The following is a 27421-nucleotide window of genomic DNA, read 5'->3' as shown; positions in this document are numbered from 1 at the left end:
GTGCTGGATTAACCGTTAAGCAAAATAAGCACGTGCTACGCGCCGCTTAGGGCACCAAGGGAAGGAGGGGGCACCATAGAAATGGTAAATGGTTCACGGTACAAAAGAAATCACTGTAAACTTGCTAAAATAATATTCGGGATGCCTTTACCTCTGCTAAGTATAGTTGCAGATGTGTTACCCAAAATTAATTTTGAGGATCTAATCAAAGACTTTGCAATTCCAAAAAGTAGGAGGAAACTTTTCAAATATAAAGTGGAAGTATACAAAAATAAACATTATTTTCCCTCTTACTGTTTTGTTTCGTTTTGAAAAATAAAAAAAATTATTTTATGGATTGTTGTTGTTGTTTCTATTTTGAATTACATAATCTTACAGGGGGGCACCAAAATCTTTTAAGTGCTTAGGGCCTCGATGGGTCTTAATCGGGCCCTGGTTGCAGATACTGATGCCGGTAATGATATTGATGTTTAGATATTAGTGGTGTTGGTGGTAGTTTTCCTAGCAGTGATGATGGCTTTGTTACACTTAGCCTCAAGTCGATCCTGACAGAGCAGACCTTTCATCAGGTATCCCAGCTTTGAACGTCCTATCTTTTTCCTGTGTTGGGTAAACTCAAGATTACATTATTGTCCACATAGACGCAGGCGTAGCTGTGTGGGTAAGAAGCTTGCTTCCCAACCATGTGGTCTTTGGTTCAGTGCCACAGTGTGGCACATTGGGCAGTGTCTTTTATTATAGCCCTGGGCTGACCTGAGTCTTATGAGTTGATTTGACAGAAGGAAACAAAGAAGTCCGTCGTATGTGTGCATGTATGTGTATTTACGTTGTCTGTCCCCTACCATCACTTGACAGTCAGTATTGGTTTCTTTACATCCACGTAACACAGCAGTTCGGCAATAGAGAGCGATAGAATAAGTACCAGTAAAAAAAAAATGGAAAAAGAGAGTACCGGAGTATCGGGGTCGATTTGTTTAATTAAATCTTTCAAGACAGTGCCCCAACATGGCTGCAGGCCAATAACGGAAACAACTGAAAGACAAAAACTATCATTTAAAACACAGGTAGGGTAGAGTATGACTTGGAGATTTGGCTGCTATTTCTAGCGGATCGCATGACTACGTCAAGATTCTTTGGCTGGCCAGTGGTGATGAAGGTGTTGGTGGTGACGGTGGTGATGGCGGTTGCGTTAATGACATCATTGTATGTGATGAATTGAATAGAATGGTTGTTCTCGAGTGTTGCGTGCAAGCAGCGCGGTGCAGAGTGGTGGGGTGGTATTCTTGCAATTGTTAATGTCTTTGTAGGGCCAGGATATAAATATGTGGACGCGTGGGTGGTTGGAACTGGTGTACAGCTGTATAGGGTGCTGCCATGTGAAAGGTGTTCTATGGAACTTGTTATTCACGGGAGTGGGGCGGCGGGAAACGGATAAGACTCATAAGAAGTAGTCGTTGTGAAGGGGCAGTAATGAAAGTAGTGGTGGTGATGGTGGTGGTGTCATTGGGTGTGGCCTTACTGTTCGCCATGGTGACAATGATGGGGAGGGAGGTTATGAATTGTAGTGATGATGGTGGGAGTAGCCATAACAATAACGGTTATTGTAGTAATTGTTTAGCACCTGGTCAAACCCTTATCTAACTGACTTATGATCAAAAGACAATCCATTTGTGAGCATCCTGTTTTCACCATCTGCTAGAAACCCCAAAGCATATTTATCAATGTGTACCGGCTGCGGTATATATATATATATATAATATATATATATATATATATATATATATATGAGACCAAAGTGTACGTACGCATGTATATATATATATATATATATGTAACTAATACAAAATGGGACAAGAACGCAAAACACCCAGGCCGTTAGGTGATACAAAAAAGGGGACAACAAAACATCCAAATAGACGATATAAAGAAAACAAGGACAGGTCATTCGGAATTGGAACTCGACTGAAGAAAGAAAAGGGCCTGATTTTAAAAGTTGATTGTAATTTTTCTTTTTTCATCTTTTAATTGTGTCAGTCATGTGACTGTGACCATTCTTGAAGAATTTCTTAGTCGAACGAATCGACCTCGGTACTTTTCTATTGGTCTTTTTTTGCCGAACCCCTAGCTTACAAGGATGTAAAGACACCAACACCGGTTGTCAAGCGGTTTTGAGGAACGAACATAGATAGAAACACACACACACATACACACACACACACACATTCTTTTACATGTTTCAGTCACTTGACTGCATCCATGCTAGAGCACCGCCTTAAAGGGTTTCAGTCGAAGAAATCGACCCCAAGACTTTTCTTTGTAAGCCTATTACTTATTCTATCGTTTTCTTTTGCCGAACCGCTAAGTTACGGGGTCGTAAACACAGCAGCATTAGTTATCAAGCAATGGTGGACACACACACTCACACACACATATGTATGTACGACGAGCTTTTTTCAGTTTCCGTCTACCAGATCCACTCACAAGGCTTTGGTCGGCCCGATTCTATAGTAGAAGACACTAGCCGAAGGTACCACGTAGAGGGAATGAACCAGAAATCATGTGGTTGGGAAGCAAACTTTTTGCCACACAGCCACGCCTATTGAAAATATTTTACATCATTGAAAACGGCTACTATTTCCTCTCACCATAACCTTTTATCCTCTTTTTCAACCGCTTTATCACTTTCCAGGTCTTTAAACCAGCCATATTCAACGTTACAATTTGTTCGTGTTTTATATGAACCGCCATATTTAATCAAGAGTGAAAAATTGAACAAAAAGAAAAAAAAAAATGATAGGGAGCGTTATACATTTTCAACCCTTTTTGCAAATAAGTGTTTCAATTTATGCTTGAGTAATGGGTAACTTACTATGCTTAAATAAAGCATAAATGTGTATGCCAACCCTGGTACATTTTTTTTTTAAAGATGATAGAATCTGATTTGAGTGAGATTTAGTTATTATTTCTTGCAAGTTGAGTGACCATGTAAGGGTCCGATGGATGGTGATGGTGGTAGCTTTGATGACCGTAGTGCAAGGTAGTTATGTCAATGGGTGTGGCCTTATCGAACATTCGTAGATGGTGGTGGTGGTAGTGGTGGTGGTGGTAGTCAGGTCGCAGTGGTGATGGTTGGCAGTTGTATCCAATGGTGTGGGATAGTCGTGTCTATAGGTGTGGTGATGATGAAGTCTCGGTGATGTCAAGGAGACAAGAGACATCTGCTTGAGGTGAGACTCCTCCACCTCGTCCAGCATCACCCCACCGGACTGCGCTCTCACCAATCCTATCCCCGTCCCACCTCCGCCAACACCCCCACCTCTACTTCACCAGTTCTGTTTTGAGATTTACCGTTGCCACTACACCATCAAAAACAACCTTCCTCTAATCACTAATTCTAATGAACCGCACCCTCCCCCTCAATCCCCTCCCCCCACATCATTATTATCCCCCCTAGCCACCCCGGTAACGACCACTAACGACCGCCTCTCAGCCACTATCTCTCACTACTACCTGCATCAACATCACATAAAACATCACTGCCACCATCACCACCATTATCATCATCATCATCACCACATCACCATCACCGTTACCGCTCCTCCTTCATTATAATCACTAACGACCACTTTTCAACCACCACCACCACCACCTCTCACTTCCAGTTGCATGATTGTCGCATAAAACCACCACCACCACCATTGCAATTTTTAACAACCACCTACTAAACCACTACCACCGCAACCACCACGACAAATGTCACCGTGATCAAGGAGTATCCTCGTCGTCTTCTCCTTCTCCTAATCATCATCATCATCATAACACCCTAATGACTACCTTCAAGATCCTACCACCAACACCGCTGCCACCTACCTACGCGCGACTGCCGCGTCGCGACGTATCAAAGCCGTCGCCGTCGCCGCCGCCGCCTCCGTCGTCGTCAACATCTCCACTTTCTCGATCATGAGATGAGCATCATCAACAACCTGTCGTTGCTGCTGCTGCTCCTCCTCCGCAATATTCACCGCCGCTGTCACCACCACCACCACCACCACCACCACCACCACCACCACCACCACCACCATCACCACCACCACCACCACCTACACCACCAACAACAAAAACAACAAACAGTCCATTCAATAATAACCGTCATTTCAGTGTTGACTATTTCCAACAGCAATAAGCTAACACGAACATCTCTTGTCGGTGATGTAATTATTGGTGGCGTTGTTGGATATGATGGCGGCGGTGATGTTGGTGTTGGTAGTGAAGGTAATGATAATGGTGAAGGTGGTTGTGATAATAGTGTCGTTGTTGTTGTTGTTGTTGTTGTTGTTAGTGGTGGTGGACGACAGAGACGGTGACGATAATAGTGATGGCGGTGGCGGCCATGTTGATGTTTTTGGTGGACATGATGGTTTTTCATAGTGATGGTGGACGTAATGGTGATAGTAGTCACTACTGATGATAGCAGTTGAGGTGGTGGTGGTAATCGTACGCTGCTGTTGCTGTTACGGTTGGTAATAGGTGTAGGAGTGGCTGTGTGGTAAGTAGCTTGCTTTATCAACCACATGGTTCCGTGTGTGGCACCTTGGGCAAGTGTCATCTACTATAGCCTCGGGCCGACTAAAGCCTTGTGAGTGGATTTGGAAGACGGAAACTGAAAGAAGCCTGTTGTATATTTGTATATGTATATATGTATATGTGTGTATGTGTTTGTGTGTCTGTGTTTGTCCCCCCAACATCGCTTTACAACCGATGCTGGTGTGCTTAAGTCCCCGTAACTTAGCGGTTCGGCAAAAAGGGTACGGATAGAATAAGTCCAGGGGTCGATTTGCTCGACTAAAGGCGGTGCTCCAGCATGGCCACAGTCAAATGACTGAAACAAGTAAAAAAAGTAAAAGAGTAATAGCAATAATGACGATGTTGATGATCATAGTGATGCTGATCATTCTTTGTGGTAATAATGGTAATGGCTTCAAATTTTTGCTACTAGGTGAGCAATTTGGAGGGGAGGGCACGAGTCGATTACATCGACCCCCAGCGTTTAACTGGTACTTACTTTATCGACCTCGAAAAGATGAAAGGCAAAGTCGAACTCGGCGAAATTTGAGCTCAGAACGTATAGACAGACGAAATGCCGCTAAGCATTTTGCCCGACTTGCTAACTATTCGGTCAGCTCGCAGCCTTCGTGGTGGTGATATTAGTTTCACTGGTTCTTAATGTATCGATCCCGAAAGGATGAAAGGTAATGTCGACCTCAGCGGAATTTGAACTCAGAGTGTAACGACGGGAGAAATACCTATTTCTTTACTACCCACAACGGGCTAAACACAGGGAGGACAAACAAGTACAGACAAACGGATTAAGTCGATTATATCGACCCCAGTGCGTAACTGGTACTTATTTAATCGACCCCGAAAGGAATTTGAACTCAGAACGTAGCGGCAAACGAAATACCTATTTCTTTATTACCCACAAGGGGCTAAACATAGAGGGGACAAACAAAGACAGACATATGTATTAAGTCGATTACATCGACCCTAGTGCGTAACTGTTACTTAATTTATCGACCCCGAAAGGATGAAAGGCAAAGTCGACCTCGGCGGAATTTGAACTCACAATGTAACGACAGACGAAATACCGCTAAGCATTTCCCCCGGCGTGCTAACGATTCTGCCAGCTCGCCACTTTGAATAATAACAATAATAATAATAATATTAATTGTAATCATCGTTTCTACTGTAAGTATAAGGCCTGAGATTTTGGGAGAGGGATTAAGTCGATTATATCGACCCCGGTACTCAACTGGTACTTAATTCATCGACCCTGAAAAGATGAAAGGCAAAGTCGACCTCGGCAGAATTTGAACTCAGAACGTAGCAACAGACGAAATACTGCAAAACATTTCTCCCGGCGTGCTAACGATTCTGCCAGCTCGCTGGCTTATTAATAAAAATAATAAAGACTAAGTTAATGATGATGATGATGGGAATAATATCTGTGGTGGCGGTGATGGTCGTAACAGCGATGTCATTAATGATGACGGTAATATGACGTGAAGACAAAGATGATGTAAAAAAATCAAAACAAAACAAAAAGAACGAGGGTGCAAATGGGGTGGAAAGAGGGTGGGACAGAAAGCTCTTGTATTTATGATTTATCTACATTCTGTACCATCTTTGCTGCTTGTCTTTTCTTTAACAATTCCCTTCATTATTATAACTGCATTGACTGACATGCACGCACACACACACACACACACACACACACACACACTGAATCTTAAGATTTAAGACTTAGACAGAAAAACACTCGAAAATCATATTGGATACACATGCGTGTGGGTGTATGTATGTAGGTATGTTTCTATGTATGTATACATGTGGGTATATATTTCCATTTATACTTCGCCGGATACAAATTCGTGTTTCTAAATCTCACATTTAAAATATAAACGTTAATTTCTGAGAATATAGAAGGAAGGTAGACAAATTGAGAGAGAGAGAGAGAGAAGAGGGGAAAGAAATAATGGCTGTTTTGTGACAGACGAAATGTAGAAAGCATTCGCATGAAAATTATAGTATGAAGAAAAAGTAAGTTTACGTAAAGTAGAAAGAAAGAGAAAACGAGAGAGAGAGAGAGAGAGAGAGAAAGGGGAGATGGAGGGACAGTACTTGCAAAGGAGAATCCATTAAATAGAGTTTAAAGGAGATGCTAAATATGTCCAGGACGTGGTGACCTGAGAGATGACCTCTTCAAAATTGCAGTCTACAGGAAATCTCACTGCCTACGGTAAATCATAACATTTCCCTCTTATTGCTTTTGTTGTAATAAATGGGTGTCACTGAGATATTTCTGCCATGAACGATTATCCCTGCTATATATATATATAAATATATATATAATGTGTGTGTGTATGAGAGAGTATGTGCGCGTGTGTGTGTAAATGTATGTGCGTGCGTGCTTGAGCGCGTGGAGGGATTTCTTGCCTGACTTAAGCAATCTAGCGAGATGCGTATTTCAATTTTGCCCTCTTCATTACTGCACCCGAAGCATGGATTGTTGTTGTTGTTGTTCTTTTTCTGATCATTATTATTAATATCATTATTATTATGAATTCCTCTTCTTATTCTGTGATGTCTTTCCCAAGAGATCACGACCACTGGTCAGTTAACGTCAAATATAACGGACGAGAATACGTTATTTCTCTACAAGATATTGAAGCCGGGAGACATCAGTTACATGAACACACACACACACACATACAAAGAGGCACACATCTTTACATCTATCAACAAAGACATACATATGAGCGGAATCCAGAGCAGCTACATCTCATTCACCTTGCAAAAAATAGCAGCCAAATTTCCCTCAAACATTCTTTCAAAATAATAACAACAGTTGATGACGTAAACCGTAAAGGAACTCTTTGCAAACAAGTCGTGATGTTCATGGTTGGACACGATTGATCATGGGTCTGCTTGAATAAACAAGTCGACTCGAACTACGTACTTACATACGGAATATGATTATTATAGAACAGATATACATATTCGTGTGATTGTGGAAAATACGGTGGTATAGACGATTTCCACATACGCTTGTATTATTTTGTTTTAGCAGATCTATGATCGTTCGTTGTGTCCAACCATTAAATGTGAGACACCCTCGCTTGTGTGATAGTGATGCTTACTTAAACTATCGCATTATATCATGATACAGCGACACAAATACTCATGCACACAACTTTTGTCGACCCAGACTCTGACCTTAACAAAAGAACACATTGGATAATGTAGTCCCTTAAAATAAAGAAATTTGTTAAAGCTGGAGTCCCTTTGAACACAAGTTTTCCTAATCAGTGTCCATTTAAAACTAATCAACTACAATAGATGTGAGATACATCTTCCCATGGTACCTATTTGTTTTTCTTTTTTGGTAATTTTAATTAGAGCACAGACAGTTAAGTAGGATGGCTATAAGACAGTCGATAGAGGAAATTTGGTTGCTATTAGTTGTAGTAGATATTTAATCTCTGTCGCTGTGATAAAAGAAATATTTGGCTGCTCTTTGTAGTAGGTCGAGAAGCTACGTAAATTTGCCACAAACACGATATGTACTGCCAAATCTCAGTCTAACTGACTAGCCAACACGTCAACAATTCGGTCACTCGCAACATTTTTCACTGCAGTAAGTGGTGGCACTATAATTGACATTAGCCTGAAGTGCCGAGCTTAAATCCTGTCACAGGTCACGGAAGAAGTCGATCGCAAAAACCTTTCTATATAATTTTCATAAAATTCGTCCATAAAGACAAAATATTCACTGGTACCACACAAATACAATAACCAGTAAGGTCAACAGATAATCATATCCGCAGTCAATCCAAAATATATAAGACATGAGGAATTTCCAGCTGGAATAATTAAAGGTCAAGTTCTTTCTTCCGCGTTTTTATTATATATTTTCATAAATATGATTTGGCTTTTTTTTCTTCCCTCTGGCAAATATTCAGGCAGCGTAATGTCACCATCTGTACAACTACTGCAGTTTGGTAACTTTCCAAATATCTGTCAGTAAAACGTAGCCAAAATATGTAGTCACCAACCTCTAGCAGTGCATTGACTTCTGGTTGTTGTTGTCAGCCTTTGGTAATTTTCATTGCCAAAATAATAAATGGGAAAAATAACTTTCTCATGTATGTTGAAATTTGCTAAATCCACCACCACACAAAGAGAGATAGATAGTAGTGTGTGCGTGTACTATATTTATACACAAACTCAGAAACAACATTAGGATATGTGTGTGTGTAATGTATGTTTATACACTTTTATTCTTTTTACTTGTTTCAGTCATTTGACTGGCGATGCTGGAGCACTGTCTTTTAATCGAAGACATCGACCCCTGAACTTATTCTTTGTAAGCTTGGTGTTTATTCTATCGGTCTCTTCTGTCGAACTGCTTGCTTACGGGGACGTAAACACACCAGCATTGGTTATCAAACGATGGCGGAGGGGGTAAACACGCACATACACACACACACACATATATATATATATATATAAACTGTAAAAACGGACAAAGAGGAGGGAACGGAACGAAGTGAGAATTCGAAAAATCGAAAATTCAAACGAACCCGACGCGAAGCGCTGTCAGACAATAGTGTAATAAATAAAATATATGCATACATACAAACATATATGTACGTACCGACATCTACATGTATATATACATGCATATATAAATATATATATACGTACAGGACATCACAAGAAGACGAAAAAATCAACAGAACGAAAACGGAGAAGACATTTTGTTACAACAGAAGGACAGAGACGTGGAACAAGACGAAACGAAAACGTAAAAGGGAAAAACAATTATGTGCAGCAGAAAAACGAAGTACAGGACATGCTACACAAGGAAAAATCCCCTTCATCAGCTGTCGCTAGCAGACACGTGTTTCGAAGGCAGAGACAGAACACGTAAGGTCAAGCTAGGCCTTCCTACGAGAAAATTAAAATAAAATAAACTTGTAGAGGGGTAAACGAGCAAGAAAAAATGTAACACATTGCTTTAACTTCCCCTCTCTCTCTCTCTTGCTCTCTCTACCTCACCCTTCTCTCTAGCCTGTGTCTTCCTCTATCTGTCTGTCTCTCTCTCTCCTACTCCTCCTCACTTTCGTCACTGCTAAACCTTCCCGCCTGTTGCATTCAGGCCATAAGGTCATGTTTCCTCGCGCTCGCCAGTTACCCTCTCGTTCATGCCAGAACAAAGGCTTCCGTTCGTCTTTTTCGTTTGTTCTCTTGTTTATTTTTGATTTCTTGTATTGTAATTTAATTCTCGTTATGTATTTTCGTGTACATGTATCTTCAATTTTGTATTATTTTTTTCTTGTATGTATTTTTTGTGCAGTTCTTTGTTACGTCCCTTTTTGTGTTACATTTTTTCTTGCTCGTTTACCCCTCTACAAGTTTATTTTATTTTAATTCTCTCGTAGGAAGGCCTAGCTTGACCTTACGTGTTCTGTCTCTGCCTTCGAAACACGTGTCTGCTAGCGACAGCTGATGAAGGGGATTTTTCCTTGTGTAGCATGTCCTGTACTTCGTTTTTCTGCTGCACATAATTGTTTTTCCCTTTTTCGTTTTCGTTTCGTCTTGTTCCACGTCTCTGTCCTTCTGTTGTAACAAAATGTCTTCTCCGTTTTCGTTCTGTTGATTTTTTCGTCTTCTTGTGATGTCCTGCACGTATATATATATTTATATATGCATGTATATATACATGTAGATGTCGGTACGTACATATATGTTTGTATGTATGCATATATATATATATATATATATATATATATATATATATTATATATATATTAGGTTGGAGCGAAAAAGGTATCTTTTATGCAGATTTTCGATATATGTTTTTAAGAATATATTTTGTATTGTGAAATTTTTTAAAAACAACTGTGTTAAAATCTGAAGTTCTTAAATTTATGTCTTTAGGCTCCGCAGTCCACTTGAAATTATGAATAATGAACGAAAAATCAATTATTTTTATATTCATTGTTACGTATCAATTTTCTTTTGCAACATCCTTTAGAAACAATAGTGTTAAAGTCCCAAACTCTAAAATTTATATTTTTTGGCTCCGCAACGCACTTGAAACTTCAAAATTATGTGAACTAAATAGACTTTTCGACTTAGTATTAAAAATAATGAAAACAAAGTCACCGAATATATGTGTTAAATGAGGTCTTGGTTACCACACATATTAAAATAAATTAAACAATTATTTTTTCTGCAACAATTTTGACAATTTGAGTAAGTTAAACCGAAAAATCTTACTTTCCTTTGCTGATGTAGAAGGGCGACTCTGATCTGGCCGATTCTTTCTAATCGGCCACTGAACGCCCTGTTTAAATACTGCTTGATCTATTCTGCCAATGATTGTCCGTTGATCCTGTAAAATACCTTGTTTTCTCTGAGGTACTTTGTCTCTACTACAATTGCAGTTTTAAAAGGATTTGCACTTGCAACAGGAAATGTCAAATAAATCTTTTGTTGCATTGTTTTTGAACACATTACTCTTTGTTTAAAATGATGGCACATTTTTTTCTATTTTTCATAGATTTTAGTAATGCATGGTACTTTACATAAAAGTTTAAGATTTTTGGTTTAACTGACTCAATCGTAACACAAGGGTTAAATGCCTTTTGCCAAAGAAGAATTATATTTTCTGTTACAATCTCGACAATTTGTGTAATTGAAGGATCTTTCTTAACTACATTCTTTTCTTTTTCTCGTTCAAATAAAATACATTTTAGTACGTCCTTGTAAGTTGGCAAAACTTGCTCGCTAAGATCTCATGGATTACCAAATATTGGGCATTCAGTATCTTAATGCATTATTGGCTTTTGAGTCATCACTAAATGTAAACAACACTAAATTTAACAGGATCATTAATTTTGATACAATGACCTAAACTGAAGGTACAAAGCAGAAAACTTCTCACACGTACGACCTACGTCCACATGCAACGACCGTTGCAACTGCACTGGAGAGAAGCTCACACTCTCGTTCGCTTTATAGCCAATGCGGAACCTCAAGGTATTAGTGAATTTTACTGAAACTTGATGTGCAATCTCTTAAGAATGCTATATTTACTGTTTTGCATTCTAGTTTGTAGCAGTATGTATTCATTACGACCTATAATCCATAAAATCCAAACTTTGACCCAAAATAGCGGTTTTTAAAATTTTCTGTTGCGCTGCGGAGTCTGAAAAAAATATTAAACCGCAAAGTTCTTTATATGCGTTTTTAAAAATCCTAATTCGCAACAAAATATCGATTCTTGGTTACCAATTTCAAGAGTTGCATTTTTTGCGCTCCCTAACATAAATATATATATATATATATATATATATATATATATATATATATATATATATATATATATATATATATATATATAGGCGCAGGAGTGGCTGTGTGGTAAGTAGCTTGCTAACGAAGCACATGGTCCCGGGTTCAGTCCCACTGCGTGGCATCTTGGGCAAGTGTCTTCTGCTATAGTCCCGGGCCGACCAATGCCTTGTGAGTGGATTTGGTAGGCGGAAGCTGAAAGAAGCCTGTCGTATATATGTATATATATATGTGTGTGTGTGTATGTGTTTGTGTGTCTGTGTTTAGCCCCCTGGTGTGTTTACGTCCCCGTCATCTAGCGGTTCGGCAAAAGAGACCGATAGAATAAGTACTGGGCTTACAAAGAATAAGTCCCGGGGTCGATTTTCTCGACTAAAAGGTGGTGCTCCAGCATGGCCGCAGTCAAATGACTGAAACAAGTAAAAGAGAGTAAAAGATATATATATATCTATCACATCCACTCATAATAATTTGGTCGGCCCGATGCTACAGTAGAAGACATTTGCCAAAGGTGCCACGCAGCGGGACTAAACCCGGAACCATGTGGTTGAGAATCAAGCTTCTTACCGCACAGCCGTACTCTTATGCAGTTGGCTATATAAACATCTTCGTGTGATGGTGGTGGGGGGGGGCGTGATTAAGCATGAGTAAATGTAAGGACAAATCTAGTACGTAGACATAATTCAAAATGACGAATAAATAGACATTTATTCAAACGTAATGCTTGCTCGTTAGATATATTGATATAAAGATAGATAGACGACCAATAACCACGGGAAAGAGCTGGATAAACCGGTGTGTGTGTGTGCGTGTGCGTCTGCGTGCGAACGTGCGCTCATATCCATGTGTGACTATGTAAGTGCAGATGTACATATGAAATGAATTGGTGTATGCGTATGTGACAATTGTGTGTGTGTACTGTGAAGGTGTGTAGCTTAGTGGTTAGGGTATTTGGCTCACGATCTTAAGGTCATGAGTTCGATTTCGGGCAGTACGTTGTGTCCTTGAGCAAGACACTTTATTTCATGTTGTTCTAGTCCAGTCAGTTGGCAAAAACGAGTAGTACTTGTATTACAATGTGCCTGCCTTGTCAGATTCTGTGTTACGTTGAATCTACCCGAGAATTACTTTAAGGTACGCGTGTCTGTGGAGTGCCCAGCCTCACGAATATCAATTTCACGAGCGGGTTGATCGAATCAACTGGACGACGCCTCGTCGTAACCGACGGAGTTCCAGAGTGTGTACTTTGTATAGGAAGATGTTATTAGTCATCGTGATTTTTCTTTCACTTTGGCTACACTTATATTAATACCTTAAATATAAACACTACTTCGTATCATTTCCCACATAACAACTGATCACTCATGAATATCTTGCTATAAATACCTATTTCTTTACTACCCACAAGGGGCTAAACACAGAGAAGACAAACAAGGACAGACAAACGGATTAAGTCGATTATATCGACCCCAGTGCGTAACTGGTACTTAATTTATCGGCCCCGAAAGGATGAAAGGCAAAGTCGACCTCGGCGGAATTTGAACTCAGAACGTAACGGCAGACGAAATACGGCTACGCATTTCGCCCAGCGTGCTAACGTTTCTGCCAGCTCGCCGCCTTTTGTCTTGCTATAAATACCAGGTCTCATAGCCAGATACGTGAAACGCTGAATGGTAACAGTGTGACTTCATCGCCACAATAAATATTGCACTCAATTTTCAGTATTGAGTACTTTATCCTGATGAAGGTAAGCTCTCACACACGCACAAACGATCGAACACAAACGCACACATACACATATATACAAGGTAAGGCTCCATCAAGATCTTGGGTTTGCTGACGAAAACAACTAGCATCCATCCTTCCATCCACACACATATTATTACTTATTCAGTATTTTAGTCATAAGACTGCGGCCAATCTGGGGCACTACCTTTATGGGAATTAATCGATCATTTCAATCCGAGTGCTTCTTTTCATTTGGTTTATAATTTGTCGAATATCATTTATCGAACATTATATACCCTACTAGCAGTATCGCCCGGCGTTACTCGGGTTTGTTTCGACCCTTTAGAATTGGAATTTTTGAAAAGTATAAATTGTGCATTATGTAGCTTATTATTCTCTTTAAGTGAATATCTTTCTGGTTGAAATACACCGAAAAATGGCGACACAGCAGTCAAAAAATCGTAAAAAATAGGGATTTTCATAGAAAAAAAGCACCTTTTTGATGTAAATAATTTTTGGTCTTAACATGGTCCGATTTGAATTTTATCTTCTACGGAATGAAGAGCAAGCTTTCTTCTATCATACTCTCAATTTTGGTCAACTTGCGCCGCAGGGTCTCGAAGGAGATAGTGTTAGTTGAAGGCTACCAAACCTGCCACACACAGACAACTTCAGCTTTATATATAGAGAGATAACTAAGTTATAGGATATACAGAGACAACATGGAGACATAAGCAGACACAGACAGGCACATATAAGATCAATGGAACGACTACAAAAAAAAAAGTTTTGCAAATGACTGGGGCTTTGTAACTCACCTTTGTGTCTAGGGTGCATTAGTGGCATGGAGATTATATTCAAGGCCTCGAATCCAGTCACTTCCGCTCCGTTAACACCAGGGATTTCACTAAGTGGGATATAAGCTTCCCCACCAATGTCGTTTTGGAACATGAAGTCATGGTCCATCACAATAAACTGGATGGCTGCCCCTCTGTGTTTGCACTGTTCTGGGCTCACTGGACTGTAAAAGAAAAGACAAAATATTTAAACACAGCAAAAACCCCGCTTGCGACAAAAGCAACCCCTCTTAACGGAGAAGCTCCATAACTTTCACCATTCTACACCAATGGTAAAAAAAGAAATCAGAGCTCATCTTAACTTGCCAGCATACGTTAGAATTTCTAGTGATCAATTCCAAAACATACCCACATTCTGACGTTATAGAAAAGCTTTCATCACACTACTTTAAAAAAATATTAAATACTTTTTTATTTTAACATGTTTCAGCACAGTTGACTGTAAAGTTGATTGTATGAGAACGTTAGAAATGAGGAAATCCGTTTTTGCTTACGCACACAACTACAACTCACCCACACAAAAGGTAACTCTCCCAATCGTACAAGAAAGAGAAATCTTATAGGGTACAATCGAGCATAATACCCCAATGCATAATTCATCACCCCCTTTCAATATATCGCATTTTCTGAGTAGCTGTACAGCAAAATAAAGGACTCTATTACATGTATTCTGCTGTCTCACCAACACAGTTAATTTGTTAAGGCAAATGCTTTGGAAGGCGAGTGGCCTACCACACCAACATATCCTTCAACAACTCTAATGACTGATATTAAAAATGGCAAGCACTAACATAGTAACAGGTTCTGTTAAACTGATCAACGGAGCAGCTAACTCGTGAAATTAACGTGCATGTGGCTGAGCACTCCACTGACACGCGTACCCTTAACGAAATTCTCAGGGAGATTCAGCGTGACATAGAATGTGACAAGGCAGGCTTTTTGAATTACAGGTACTACTCATTTTGCTAACTTAGTGGACAGGGGCAACGTGAAATAAAGCGTCTTGCTCAAGTACAAAATGCGTCGCCAGGAATCGAACTCATGATTACAGTCGTGAGCCGATTACCCTAACCACTAAGCACTACACAAAAACATTTCTAAATCAAAGGGTGCAAGAACGAATATGAACATCTCATATATAGTCAGAGAACCAGCAATTAGGAATCTAAGTTTTGTGGCCACTGTCTAAAGGAGAAGCTCCATAACATTCGCCATTCCACACCAATGGTAAAAAAAAAAAAAATCAGAGCTCATCTCAGCTTGTCAGCATATATTAAAACTTCGGGTGGTCAATTTCAAAACAGAATCACAGTCTGACTTCATTAAAAAAGGCTTTCATCGCACGACCAGTCAAAAGCCGCCCACTACTTTTAAAAATATCTTTTTTTTCTAGTTTCAGCTCAGAGCTGCGGACATGCTGATGCACCGCCGTTTTGCGCTAACTGTTATTACTAGGAGCCTCCTCTAATATGTGGCACTTGATGAAGAATGGAGTTTGATATAGCTACCCTCATTTGCACCTCTTGCCGTGAGGTAGGTTCATCTGGGACTCTCGACAGAAAAAGGTCCAGCTTAGATTTAAAAACTCCTACATCTACTTTGTGCAAGTTCCTCAGACTCATTGGGAGAATATTAAAAAGCTGTGGGCCCTTGAAACCCAGGCTGTTGCAGTAGCGGGTCCTGAAGCGTGATGGCATTGCTGGGATCTCTGGCACCATGCAGTGTCGTTCCGTTCTGGCATTGGTGTAGCTTTCAATGCCAAAATTTGGCCCAATTCCTTCCAGGATCTTCCAGATATATATTACTGCATACCTCTCCCGTCTTCTCTCCAGGGAGTAGAGTCTTAGCTGTTTCAACCTTTCCCAGTAGCTGAGCAAAGAGACGATCTTCTTTGTGAATCTTCTCTGGATTGCTTCAAGGTCCGCTGTTAACCTCACACTGGTGGTATATTGAATACCTTTTTTTTATTTGTTTTATACATGCTGTAGTACTGTTTCCTACTGTAAAGTTCATTCTACAACTTTAGAAATGAAGAAATCCGTTTTTGCTTACACACACACACACACACACACTGAATTTGATTTACCGATTCTGCCAAAATACCTTCGTAGGTATATCAATCACTCACTTTAATTCAGTCATATCCAGTTGACTGTGTAAATCAGTTCATGCTACTGTTTGGCTTCTGATCAGCTTTAATCGAACAAATCTATGATTGAAGGCAATCCAGCCGTAACCACCTTGTCGTTTTAGGTGTAATATAAATTATAAATCTACATAATCGTATTGAGTTTATACCTTTTAGACGTTAAATTTTTGACGTAAGTTTGTATGACCCCAAAGAAGCTTACTCTTTAGTTAATCAATTAATTTACTTTTCTAAGTTGTGGTTAAGTGGTTAATGTTTATGTCTATCATCAACATCAGTGGTTCTCAATGTATTTGTTTTGCTCGTGGCTCACTTTTAACTAAACTTCAATTAGTTCACGCTGACTGTTGGAATGTTTGGTAATTGAATGTACATTATGTAAAGCTTGATGTTTGTACATGAGCCTTAGCAATAAAATTATATAAAAGTAGGAAATATTGAATTTCTAAATCTCTCGTAGAGACATGTACGGTGGTGGGGCGATAGAATGGTTGTATACTGTCAATCTAACAAGAACGTGACAGTAGGGGGTACACCACCGCTGTATAGCCCTAGGAAGCATCGAACGCCTCCTGATAGCTTTGACACATTTTTTCCCTGTGTCCTTAAAAATGTGTCAAAGCTATCAGGAGGCGTTCGATGCTTCCTAGGGCTATACAGCGGTGGTGTACCCCCTACTGTCACGTTTTTGTTAGATTGACAGTATACAACCATTCTATATAAAAGTATGAAACCACAAATGTACCGTAGAAGCATATGCTACATGATAAAACGTCACAACCGCATATGTAACTCTCCGTTCTGTTATGTATATTTTTACTATTGTACTTGTTTCAATCCGAGAACTGTGGCCATGCAGTTATTATCTTTTAAAGTCTAACAATTTGTCAAACCGCTAAGTTACGCGGACGTAAACAAACCAATACCAGTTGTCAGGAAGTGGTGTGGGGACAAATACAATGACTCGCGATCGCGAACACACACACGATTTCCGTTCACCAAATACACACTCGATTGTTGACTCAGTGCTGTAGTAGAAGACATTTGCTAGCAGTGAGACTGACCTCGAAACAACGTGGTTGCGAAGCGTATTCCTTAACCACACAGCTATCTACTCCCGGCTCTATGCATGTATGTATGTATGTGGTCTCTCAAGAATTTCTAATATAAAGTTTCTTTCGCTTATCCAACATATACAATTTTGTGATTCCGGTTAGCAAATGAAACGTGTGCAATGGAGAATAATACCGAGAGAGAGAGAGAGAGAGAGAGAGAGAGAGAGAGAGAGAGAAAATACACATTCCTGTTTTGTTATATAAATACAAACACACACACACACAAATAAGCCATCACCGGTGAAACTTAGAGGTAACTAACGCACCAAATTGGGTGAACGTTTTGTAAAAGGCGTTCCAGCCGTGGTTACACCATCTTTTTCTTTCAGACTATGTACCTAACACTACCTTATCTAATGCTTCCTTCGAGATATTCTAAAGTGTGGGATGTGACTTGAAGAAGACTTGGTTGCTATTTCTAACCAGTCGAGTGGGTACGAGAAGACTCCATCGTTGTCCTGTTGCTTAGGAGATGAAAGTTGTTGTTTTTTTCACTACACTTTCCATAAACAAGTGAAGTATGTTGAGAGATTCATTCTTAATTTCTTGAAATTATCTCCCCTTACAGAACTGCTAACAATTGTGCAGTTATTTTTTCTGCCTTTCTTCTACTTGTTTCTTTCATTGTATTGTGGCTATGTCGGTGCAACTCCTGAAAGGGTTTAGCAGGAAAAATTGACTCCAGTATCTGTTATTTAAGACTATAACTTATTCTACCGGCCTCTTTTGCCGAACTGCCATGTTACAGAACGTAAACGAACCAACACCGGTTGTCAAGTCAAATGGTGATGGGAAGGACAAAAATATGCATGTGCGTGTGTGTGTGTGTGTGTGTGTGTGTGTGTGTGTGTGTGTGTGCATGTAAGATGCATGGCTCAGTGCCAGACCGCGGTTTCGATTCCCAGATAGAGCTCTGCGTTGTGTTCTTGAGCAAAACACTTCATTTCACGTTGCGCTGCGATCGTCTCATCATGGCATGTTGCACGTCATGTGCACCCGTGCAGGTAATGTCGTTAGTCCAAGGTGCCACGAAGTGGGACTGAACCCGGAACCATGTGGTTGGGAAGCAAACTTCTTACCACACAGACTTGACTGCGACGTTGTATACCGTATTGAGTACATCACCACTGTATATACCTTAATGAGTACATCACCACTGTATGTACCTTAATGAGTACATCACCACTGTATATACCTTAATGAGTACATCACCACTGTATGTACCTTAATGAGTACATCGCCACTGTATGTACCGTATTGAGTACATCGCCACTGTATGTACCGTATTGAGTACATCGCCACTGTATATTCCTTAATGAGTACATCGCCACTGTATGTACCGTATTGAGTACATCGCCACTGTATATTCCTTAATGAGTACATCACCACTGTATGTACCTTAATGAGTACATCGCCACTGTATATACCTTAATGAGTACATCACCACTGTATGTACCTTAATGAGTACATCGCCACTGTATGTACCTTAATGAGTACATCGCCACTGTATATTCCTTAATGAGTACATCACCACTGTATGTACCTTAATGAGTACATCACCACTGTATATACCTTAATGAGTACATCACCACTGTATGTACCTTAATGAGTACATCACCAATGTATGTACCTTAATGAGTACATCACCACTGTATGTACCTTAATGAGTACATCGCCACTGTATGTACCTGAATGAGTACATCGCCACTGTATGTACCGTATTGAGTACATCGCCACTGTATATTCCTTAATGAGTACATCGCCACTGTATGTACCTTAATGAGTACATCACCACTGTATGTACCTTAATGAGTACATCGCCACTGTATGTACCTTAATGAGTACATCACCACTGTATATACCTTAATGAGTACATCACCACTGTATATACCTTAATGAGTACATCACCACTGTATGTACCTTAATGAGTACATCACCACTGTATGTACCGTATTGAGTACATCACCACTGTAGATACCTTAATGAGTACATCACCACTGTATGTACCTTAACGTACAGATTTGCATAGCAGTTGACCAATACAAAATGCCTTAATATTTATTTAGTTAAATTTTCTGTCAACTAACCATACTAACTAGGTCACTTCAAAAGCTAGCGCACAAGCGCGCGCCTACCTTATGTTGTCAAAGCAGATGATGTGGGAGTTATGAAGAAATATTTTTGGAATGTGAAAATCAAGTACACACACACACACACACCATTCACAACCTTATTAAAAAGGAAAAAAAAAATATCAGAACCACCATGAAAATATGCATTAAGTATATATAAAACGAAACAAAAATATATTTAATGAAATAAAAACGGTTAATACGTGTACACTCAACTTCCTTTATAATACATACATTATATATATATATATATATATATATATATAATATATGTATATATATAATATATGTAATGTGCGAGTGTGTGTGGCGTGTACTTCGTAGTGCTAGTGTAAAGCATAACCCTATGCAAACATTTACATTTTAATACATGCCAGCCCATATCTTAAGCAAGTTCTATCTTGACACCATCTTAAACACATTGCTACTAATGCCACCATTAATACTATAAAAACTATTGCTTTCCCAACCGTCTTCAGTACCACACCTAAACCCCCAACATACCTATTACGCACAAAGTACGAACACCACAACCACCACACTCTACTACTACTACTACTACTACTACTACTACTACTACTACTACTACTACTACTACTACTACTACTACACCACCACCACCATCATCATCACCACCGTCACAACAGTATACCAGCAATATCACCACTAATACCAAAAACATTTCTATTTCCAATATGTCGGCGCTGGGGTGGCTGTGTGGCAGGAATTTCGGTTCTCGGCAACATGGTTACGGGTTCAGTCCTACTGTGTAGAAACTTGGGCAAGTGTCGACCGCTATAGCTTCGAACCGACCAAAGCCTGGTGAGTGAATTTGGTAGACGGAAACTGAAGGAAGTTCGTCGTATGCGGGTGTATGTATGCATGTATGTATATATGTATGTATTTATGTATGTATGTATGCATCTATCTATCTATCTATCTATCTATCTCAGCGGTTCTCATCCAGGGTCCTTATGACCTTTGGTGGGGGGTCCATATAAAATTTTGTTGTTAAAATATATCTTTATATATAAAAGTGAGGTTGTGTGCTGTCTGTCTCCTACGATTTAGATTCCTAACTACTCCCACATTTTGCGGTGCAGTTTAACCAAAACCGGGTATCTTATAGTCGTGATTCATATCGAGCGCTTCTGGGTATTAGCGCGCGTCTACGATGAGTCTACGATGTAAAAAAAAAATTACCATCAATTTTTCCCATTTTTAATGCATTTTCGGCATATATAAGGGAAGTAACTCTCTAAAAATTTATTATTAAATCTCAGAACGTAAAATGCTACAGTAACACCACCACTCCTTTGTGGTTAGCCATATTGAGATGGCTATTATACTTTACATCTCTAAAAATGCTTATATAGTTATTTTCCTTACAAACCCGAGCAACGCCGGGCGATACTGCTAGTCTACAATAAACTGGTTATACTTCTACGGTACACAAAATATTGTAAGAATTCTTTTTTATTATAATATCTAATTCTAAAAATATACTATGAATTTTTAAACATCGAATGGCTATGAGAGTCCATCTGCGTAAAATCAGAATGACAGGAGTCCATTAGCAAAAAAATAGTTGCGAAACACTGATCCACATATGTATGTAGGGGTACACGTGGTTGTATGGTAAGTATTTTGCTTCCCAACCACATGGGAGTCACGATAAAGGCATACGTGTGCTAGTTCCACTCATGCGTTAGTTCCACGAACAGAAATTCACTCGAACGAACCACCGAATGCTCATCGTCGAGGACGACGGAGGATCCGTCAAATTCTACCCACTCCACATTCCTGTGTGCAATATTGTCAGAATACAATAACTCTGTCGCCCCGCTCCTGTCGCAATCTAAATTTGCCAGGTGACGAGCAGGGGACAGCGGCGGATTGTGAACGGGTAGTGTGTGTGGACAATATTCTTTGGCGGCTCACTACAATCAGAGCCACCCACTCAATAAACGATTTATTTTTCTTATTCATTTAGAGAAACGGTAATGGACATATTCCAAAGAACTGTCACTTCACTTTTACTGCCATTTTATGTTGTGTACGTTTGTACGTGTGTGGTGTGAAGGAGAGAGAAATTGGAGGAGGAAGATAAATTTACTTCTCCTATCTCGTTTTATTACCCAGCCCCCCACTGTCAATTAGCAGTTGCTTTTAGTACATCACAAATGGACTTATCCATATCTCCCAAGCTTTACTTTTTTAAAGAAATACCAATTATAAGCGTGAGGTGTGGGAATAGCGCGCATTGAATATATCTATCTTTATTACATACACCAACCCTATACATACACACATCCAGACCCCTTCCACGCACTTTTAGCTGGTCCCTCAACCCATTTATCAACCCTATTATCTCCCCTTATTTCGCTCTCGCGTCTCATGTTTGATCTTTGACCTCTGGCCGAAATCAGATCGCCATGTTGATTCGTTAGCTACTGCACGCATTTTTTTTCTCTCCTTCTTTCTGTGTTTTTCTCTCTCTGTGTATCTTTCTGTTGAAGAGCGTAGGCTCGAAACGTTAAAGACTTGTTTTATTTATATTTCCTGAGCGCCATACTAATACAATTGTTCGTTTGTTTTCCACCTGCCTTCGTCTTTTGTTTATTTTCATAAAGCTTCCCGTTATATATATATATATATATATATATATATATATATATAGAATGGTTGTATACTGTCAATCTAACACGAACGTGACAGTAGGGGGTACACCACCGCTGTTTAGCCCTAGGAAGCATCGACGCCTCCTGATGGCTTTGACACATTTTTCCTGTGTCCTTATATACATTTACGGAGGGGAGACAAATACCCCCAGCCGCCTGGGCTGCATCTAGGGACACGTGTTTCAGGGTGATTGTCCTTCGTCGGCCTAGAGTAGAAGACACCGGTCAGCTGACGATATCTGTCTCGACTCATAATGTATATATCTAAATTTCAGTGAAGTCTATTCACTGATTATCAAAATCAGAAATACTAAATTCTAAATCTCTCGTAGAGACATGTACGGTGTGGGGCGATAAAAATGTGGGTATAAGTTCCAAGAGGCATGAGGAAAGATGCTTCTTTCCTCATGCCTCTTGGAACTTATACCCACATTTTTATGAGTAGATTTATCTTCTCTGGGATGTTAATAATAATTTTAAAAACTTTGTATTATTGGAAAACATATATAGTCTGCTTGGAATCTTACTTTAGATTCATGGAACTCACTCCTATAACTTCATAAGGATATTTACACTCTCTAAGAATATATGGAAAACCTATATGTAATTTAGCTGATGAATACTTGACATTATATTTGCTGTAATATTTGCAGCTTGAAATTAAATGTTTTTAGTATGAAACAATTGTACTAATCTACCGATCCATTCTTGTTGCTTTTTTCTTGGTTATATATATATATATATATATATATATATATATATACAAAATGAGATGACAAAGGAATAAATGATTATCTTATGAACTCCATTAGCTTACAGCTGTTTCTGCTGTATGATGCAGTGGACTCATAGTTGAGAGCCTGAGTAACACCTTATAGCTTCATCGGAGCCTTATATATATAGTGTATGTGTACTATGGTGTCTGATATAACTGTTCTTGCTCATATATGTAGGGGAAGAGCCGCTGAGCTGAATAAAAATCCGTTATACGAAATAGCTGTATTAAACTAAGACTCTGCTAAAAGACAAGGTTGCTACGGTTATTCGTCCGGATATAACATCTCTTAGGGACGTAGTATGCTTAAAAAACACTATATATACATTGAGTATGATACATAGATGGCTATTGTAATTTAATACAGCTTTTACCCCACATAACGGATTTTTATTCAACCCACTGGCTATTCGCAATACTAGCGACAAATCCCATCTACTCATGTTGATTGTAAGTACACACCAATTAGTGGGAACGGGGCATATGGGTTAGGAAAGGTTCACACCAATAACGCTGGAAGTAGGGAGAAAGACGAAATCAGAAGAAAAACAACGGTTAGAGTGGGAATATACTGAGATGAGATTGTTCATACACGGACTATGCATTCTCCGTCTATTTCGACGATGAGCATGTAGCTGTTCGATCAACCGATCGACCAACTCCTTAAATTAGCGTGAAAGTAGCTGGGTATATCACAGACGCTTGATACCCTTAACGTAATTCACGACCTGTATCATCAATAATATATGTCCTTTGAATTCTTGGTACAATCCACCCGACAGGCTCCCTCAGAATTACTGTCTACCCTGTTTTGCTCACAAGGTTTAGTTCGGTTCTGAGCTACAGAGGTTTAGTTCGACTCTTGCTCACAAAACTTAGTTCGGCTCTGAGCTACAGTATAAAACATAACTGCACCAAGACATCATACAGTGGGATCGAACCTGGGAATTCGCAAAAGAGAAGTAAACTTCTTAAACCACTCAGCTATACATGTTTTCCCAATCAATACATTCGTTCGTCCACACACACACACTTTTATTATTCTTTTACTAATTTTAGTTACTAAGAATGCAGTCATGATGGGCACCGCCTTAAAGAGTTTAGTCAAGTTAATCAATAGCAGTTTCATTTCTTTTTAAAGCTTGGTCCTTATTATATCGGTGACTTTTGTCGAATCGTTACGTTATGCGAACGCAAGAAAGCTATGCTGGCTGTCAAACGATGACAGACAAACAATGATTTTCTGTGCGGTTTCCATCAACTAAATTTGTCATAATGAAGGCATTGGTCGGCCCGCAGAAAGTCCATGTCCAAGATGCTGTACAATGGGACTGAATCCAGAATTTACACACACACACACACACACACACACACACACACACACATACAAACACATATATATCTCCTTTGTATACAATAGATGCAGTATAAGTGAAAATATATTGTTGAAAGGTAAATAAATTTGCTACAGTATTCGTCCAGAGATAAATCTCTAATGGAGGAACTGCGTTTAAAAATAAAATATATCGGAGGGAGACGAACATCCCAGCAACAGCCAGTGAGAAAACCAAATGCATAGCAAATTCAGAGCTTGATGGAAGCACTCCGTCGGTTACGACGACGAGGGTTCCGGTTGATCCGAATCAACGGAACAGCCTGCTCGTGAAATTAACGTGTAAGTGGCTGAGCACTCCACAGACACGCGTACCCTTAACGTAGTTCTCGGGGATATTCAGCGTGACACAGAGAGTGACAAGGCCGGCCCTTTGAAATGCAGGTACAACAGAAACAGGAAGTAAGAGTGAGAGAAAGTTGTGGCGAAAGAGTACAGCAGGGATCACCACCATCCCCTGCCGGAGCCTCGTGGAGCTTTAGGTGTTTTCGCTCAATAAACACTCACAACGCCCGGTCTGGGAATCGAAACCGCGATCCTATGACCGCGAGTCCGCTGCCCTAACCACTGGGCCATAAGGCCAAACTAAATCTTGTGAGCAAGAGCCGAACTAAATAAACCTCTGTAGCTCAGACCCGAACTAAACCTTATGATGAAAACAGCTGAATGCTCATCGTCGAATTAGACGGAGGATATATAATCTGTGTATGAGCAATCACGTTTCAGTATATTCCCACTCCACCGGTTATTATTTTTTTTTTCTAATTATATTTTTCGTTTTCTTTTTCCCTGCTTCCAGCATTATTAGCGTGGATCCTTCCTCACCCACATACCCTGCTCCCAGTAATTATATATCTCTTACCGTTTGATCCCTCAGAATCATTCTCCATACTCTAACCAACCAATTAAGGGAGCCTCTATGTGATCGGTCGGCTTGCTAGAAGCAGCAGCTAAATATGCTTTAAATCAGAAAAAAGAAATAGGGATGGCCAAGTCTTGGATGTCTTTGAACGCTGGACAACTGCCACACATCCAGACAGGTCACAGTTGTCATTTTAGTTTGACTTATGAAGCTGTTGTTGCTATTGTTAACTTCGTTCGAAATTTTTTTAGAAAAAAAAAAGAAACTAAAAATCTGGCTTTTCTCTGCTTTTTCCTATTATGGCGACCGGGGTGGTCTTTCGTTTGGTCGCCAACACGGATCACCGCACAGTACTGCTACTCCGACCACTATCACCGCATCATTATCACCGCCATCAACATTTCCAAGCATACCATAATCAACATCTCTTAACATCATCATCATCGCCGCCGTCACCGTCGCCGCCGCCGCCACCACCACCACCACCACCACCATTATCACCACCATCATTATCATCATCATCAATAACACCACCACTACAATCATACATCATCATCATCATCATCAATATCATCGACACCCTCACCACAGCCACGTTAATTCATGATCATCATCATCATCATCATCGTTGATGATAACTTCTTTCCTCTCAGAACTTATCTCTCATCCAACATATTTCCTGTTAAAATAAATATTTCTTTCTGTTACTCTCTCTCGCACAGCACACATTCTTTGCATCACCCCGCACCTCCTGTGTCATACAAACACATGTTTTGTATGACACACACTTTTTGCATATCAAAATCACACAAATGTTTTGCGTTACTCACACACGAAATTATAACTACACTTTCATTTTCTCCCCTAACAAATTAGGACATTCTATTTTTGCTCTGTACACAAGTTTAAGCACATACACTAATTCTAACAAATACACACTAATTCTGTCTTAGTTATCTATACCTATTTCTTTATTACCCACAAGGGGCTAAACACAGAGGGAACAAACAAGGACAGACATAGGTATTAACTCAATTACATCGACCCCAGTTCGTAACTGGTACTTAATTTATCGACCCCGAAAGGATAAAAGGCAAAGTCGACCTCGGCGGAATTTGAACTCACAACGTAACGCAGACGAAATACCGCTAAGCATTAGTTATCTATACCACTGCGCACACACAAACACGTCCATTGCCCTTATGACGTGACAAACTACCACACACATACGCTGACCCTTCTCTCTCTGTCCCGACACACTTAGCCCCAATGTTACCAATTACACTTATATAGCTCTACACACATAAAAGCAACAAGGGCTCAGACAAACACGGCCACCGTAACGAACTGGGAGAGAAGTCACTGCAAAGGTTTGTGAATGGTAACGAAAAACCTGTGACGAAGTACAAAAATGAAACAAAAACCATTGGCAGTTTAACCAGCAAGCTAATCGATCGATTGGATAGTTGGATTCATATTTAACCTATTTCTTTATTACCCACAAGGGGCTAAACATAGAAGGGACAAACAAGGACAGACATAGGTATTAAGTCGATTACATCGACCCCAGTGCGTAACTGGTACTTAATTTATCGACCCCGAAAGGATGAAAGGTAAAGTCGACCTCGGCGGAATTTGAACTCAGAACGTAACGGCAGACGAAATACCTATTTCTTTATTACCCACAAGGGGCTAAACACAGAGGGGACAAACAAATACAGACATAGGTATTAAGTCGATTACATCGACCCCAGTGCGTAACTGGTACTTAATTTATCGACCCCGAAAGGATGAAAGGTAAAGTCGACCT

At 39.8% G+C, this 27421-nt stretch overlaps 1 protein-coding gene across 2 annotated transcripts in view; it reads right to left on the bottom strand.

Annotated features, from left to right (window-relative positions):
• LOC115213303 (BAI1-associated protein 3-like) overlaps window positions 1–27421 on the bottom strand; it is a 1469361-nt gene that overhangs the window by 5908 nt on the left and 1436032 nt on the right. For both annotated transcript variants that reach the window (XM_036504187.1, XM_036504188.1), the window contains one exon: window positions 14466–14668. In XM_036504187.1, the coding sequence (XP_036360080.1) occupies window positions 14466–14668 (203 nt within the window). The remainder of the gene's footprint in view (window positions 1–14465; window positions 14669–27421) is intronic.

The sequence above is a fragment of the Octopus sinensis genome, linkage group LG6 (assembly GCF_006345805.1).
Source record: "Octopus sinensis linkage group LG6, ASM634580v1, whole genome shotgun sequence".
In the NCBI taxonomy this organism is placed as follows: domain Eukaryota; kingdom Metazoa; phylum Mollusca; class Cephalopoda; order Octopoda; family Octopodidae; genus Octopus; species Octopus sinensis.
This window is presented reverse-complemented; position numbering and strand designations above follow the sequence as displayed.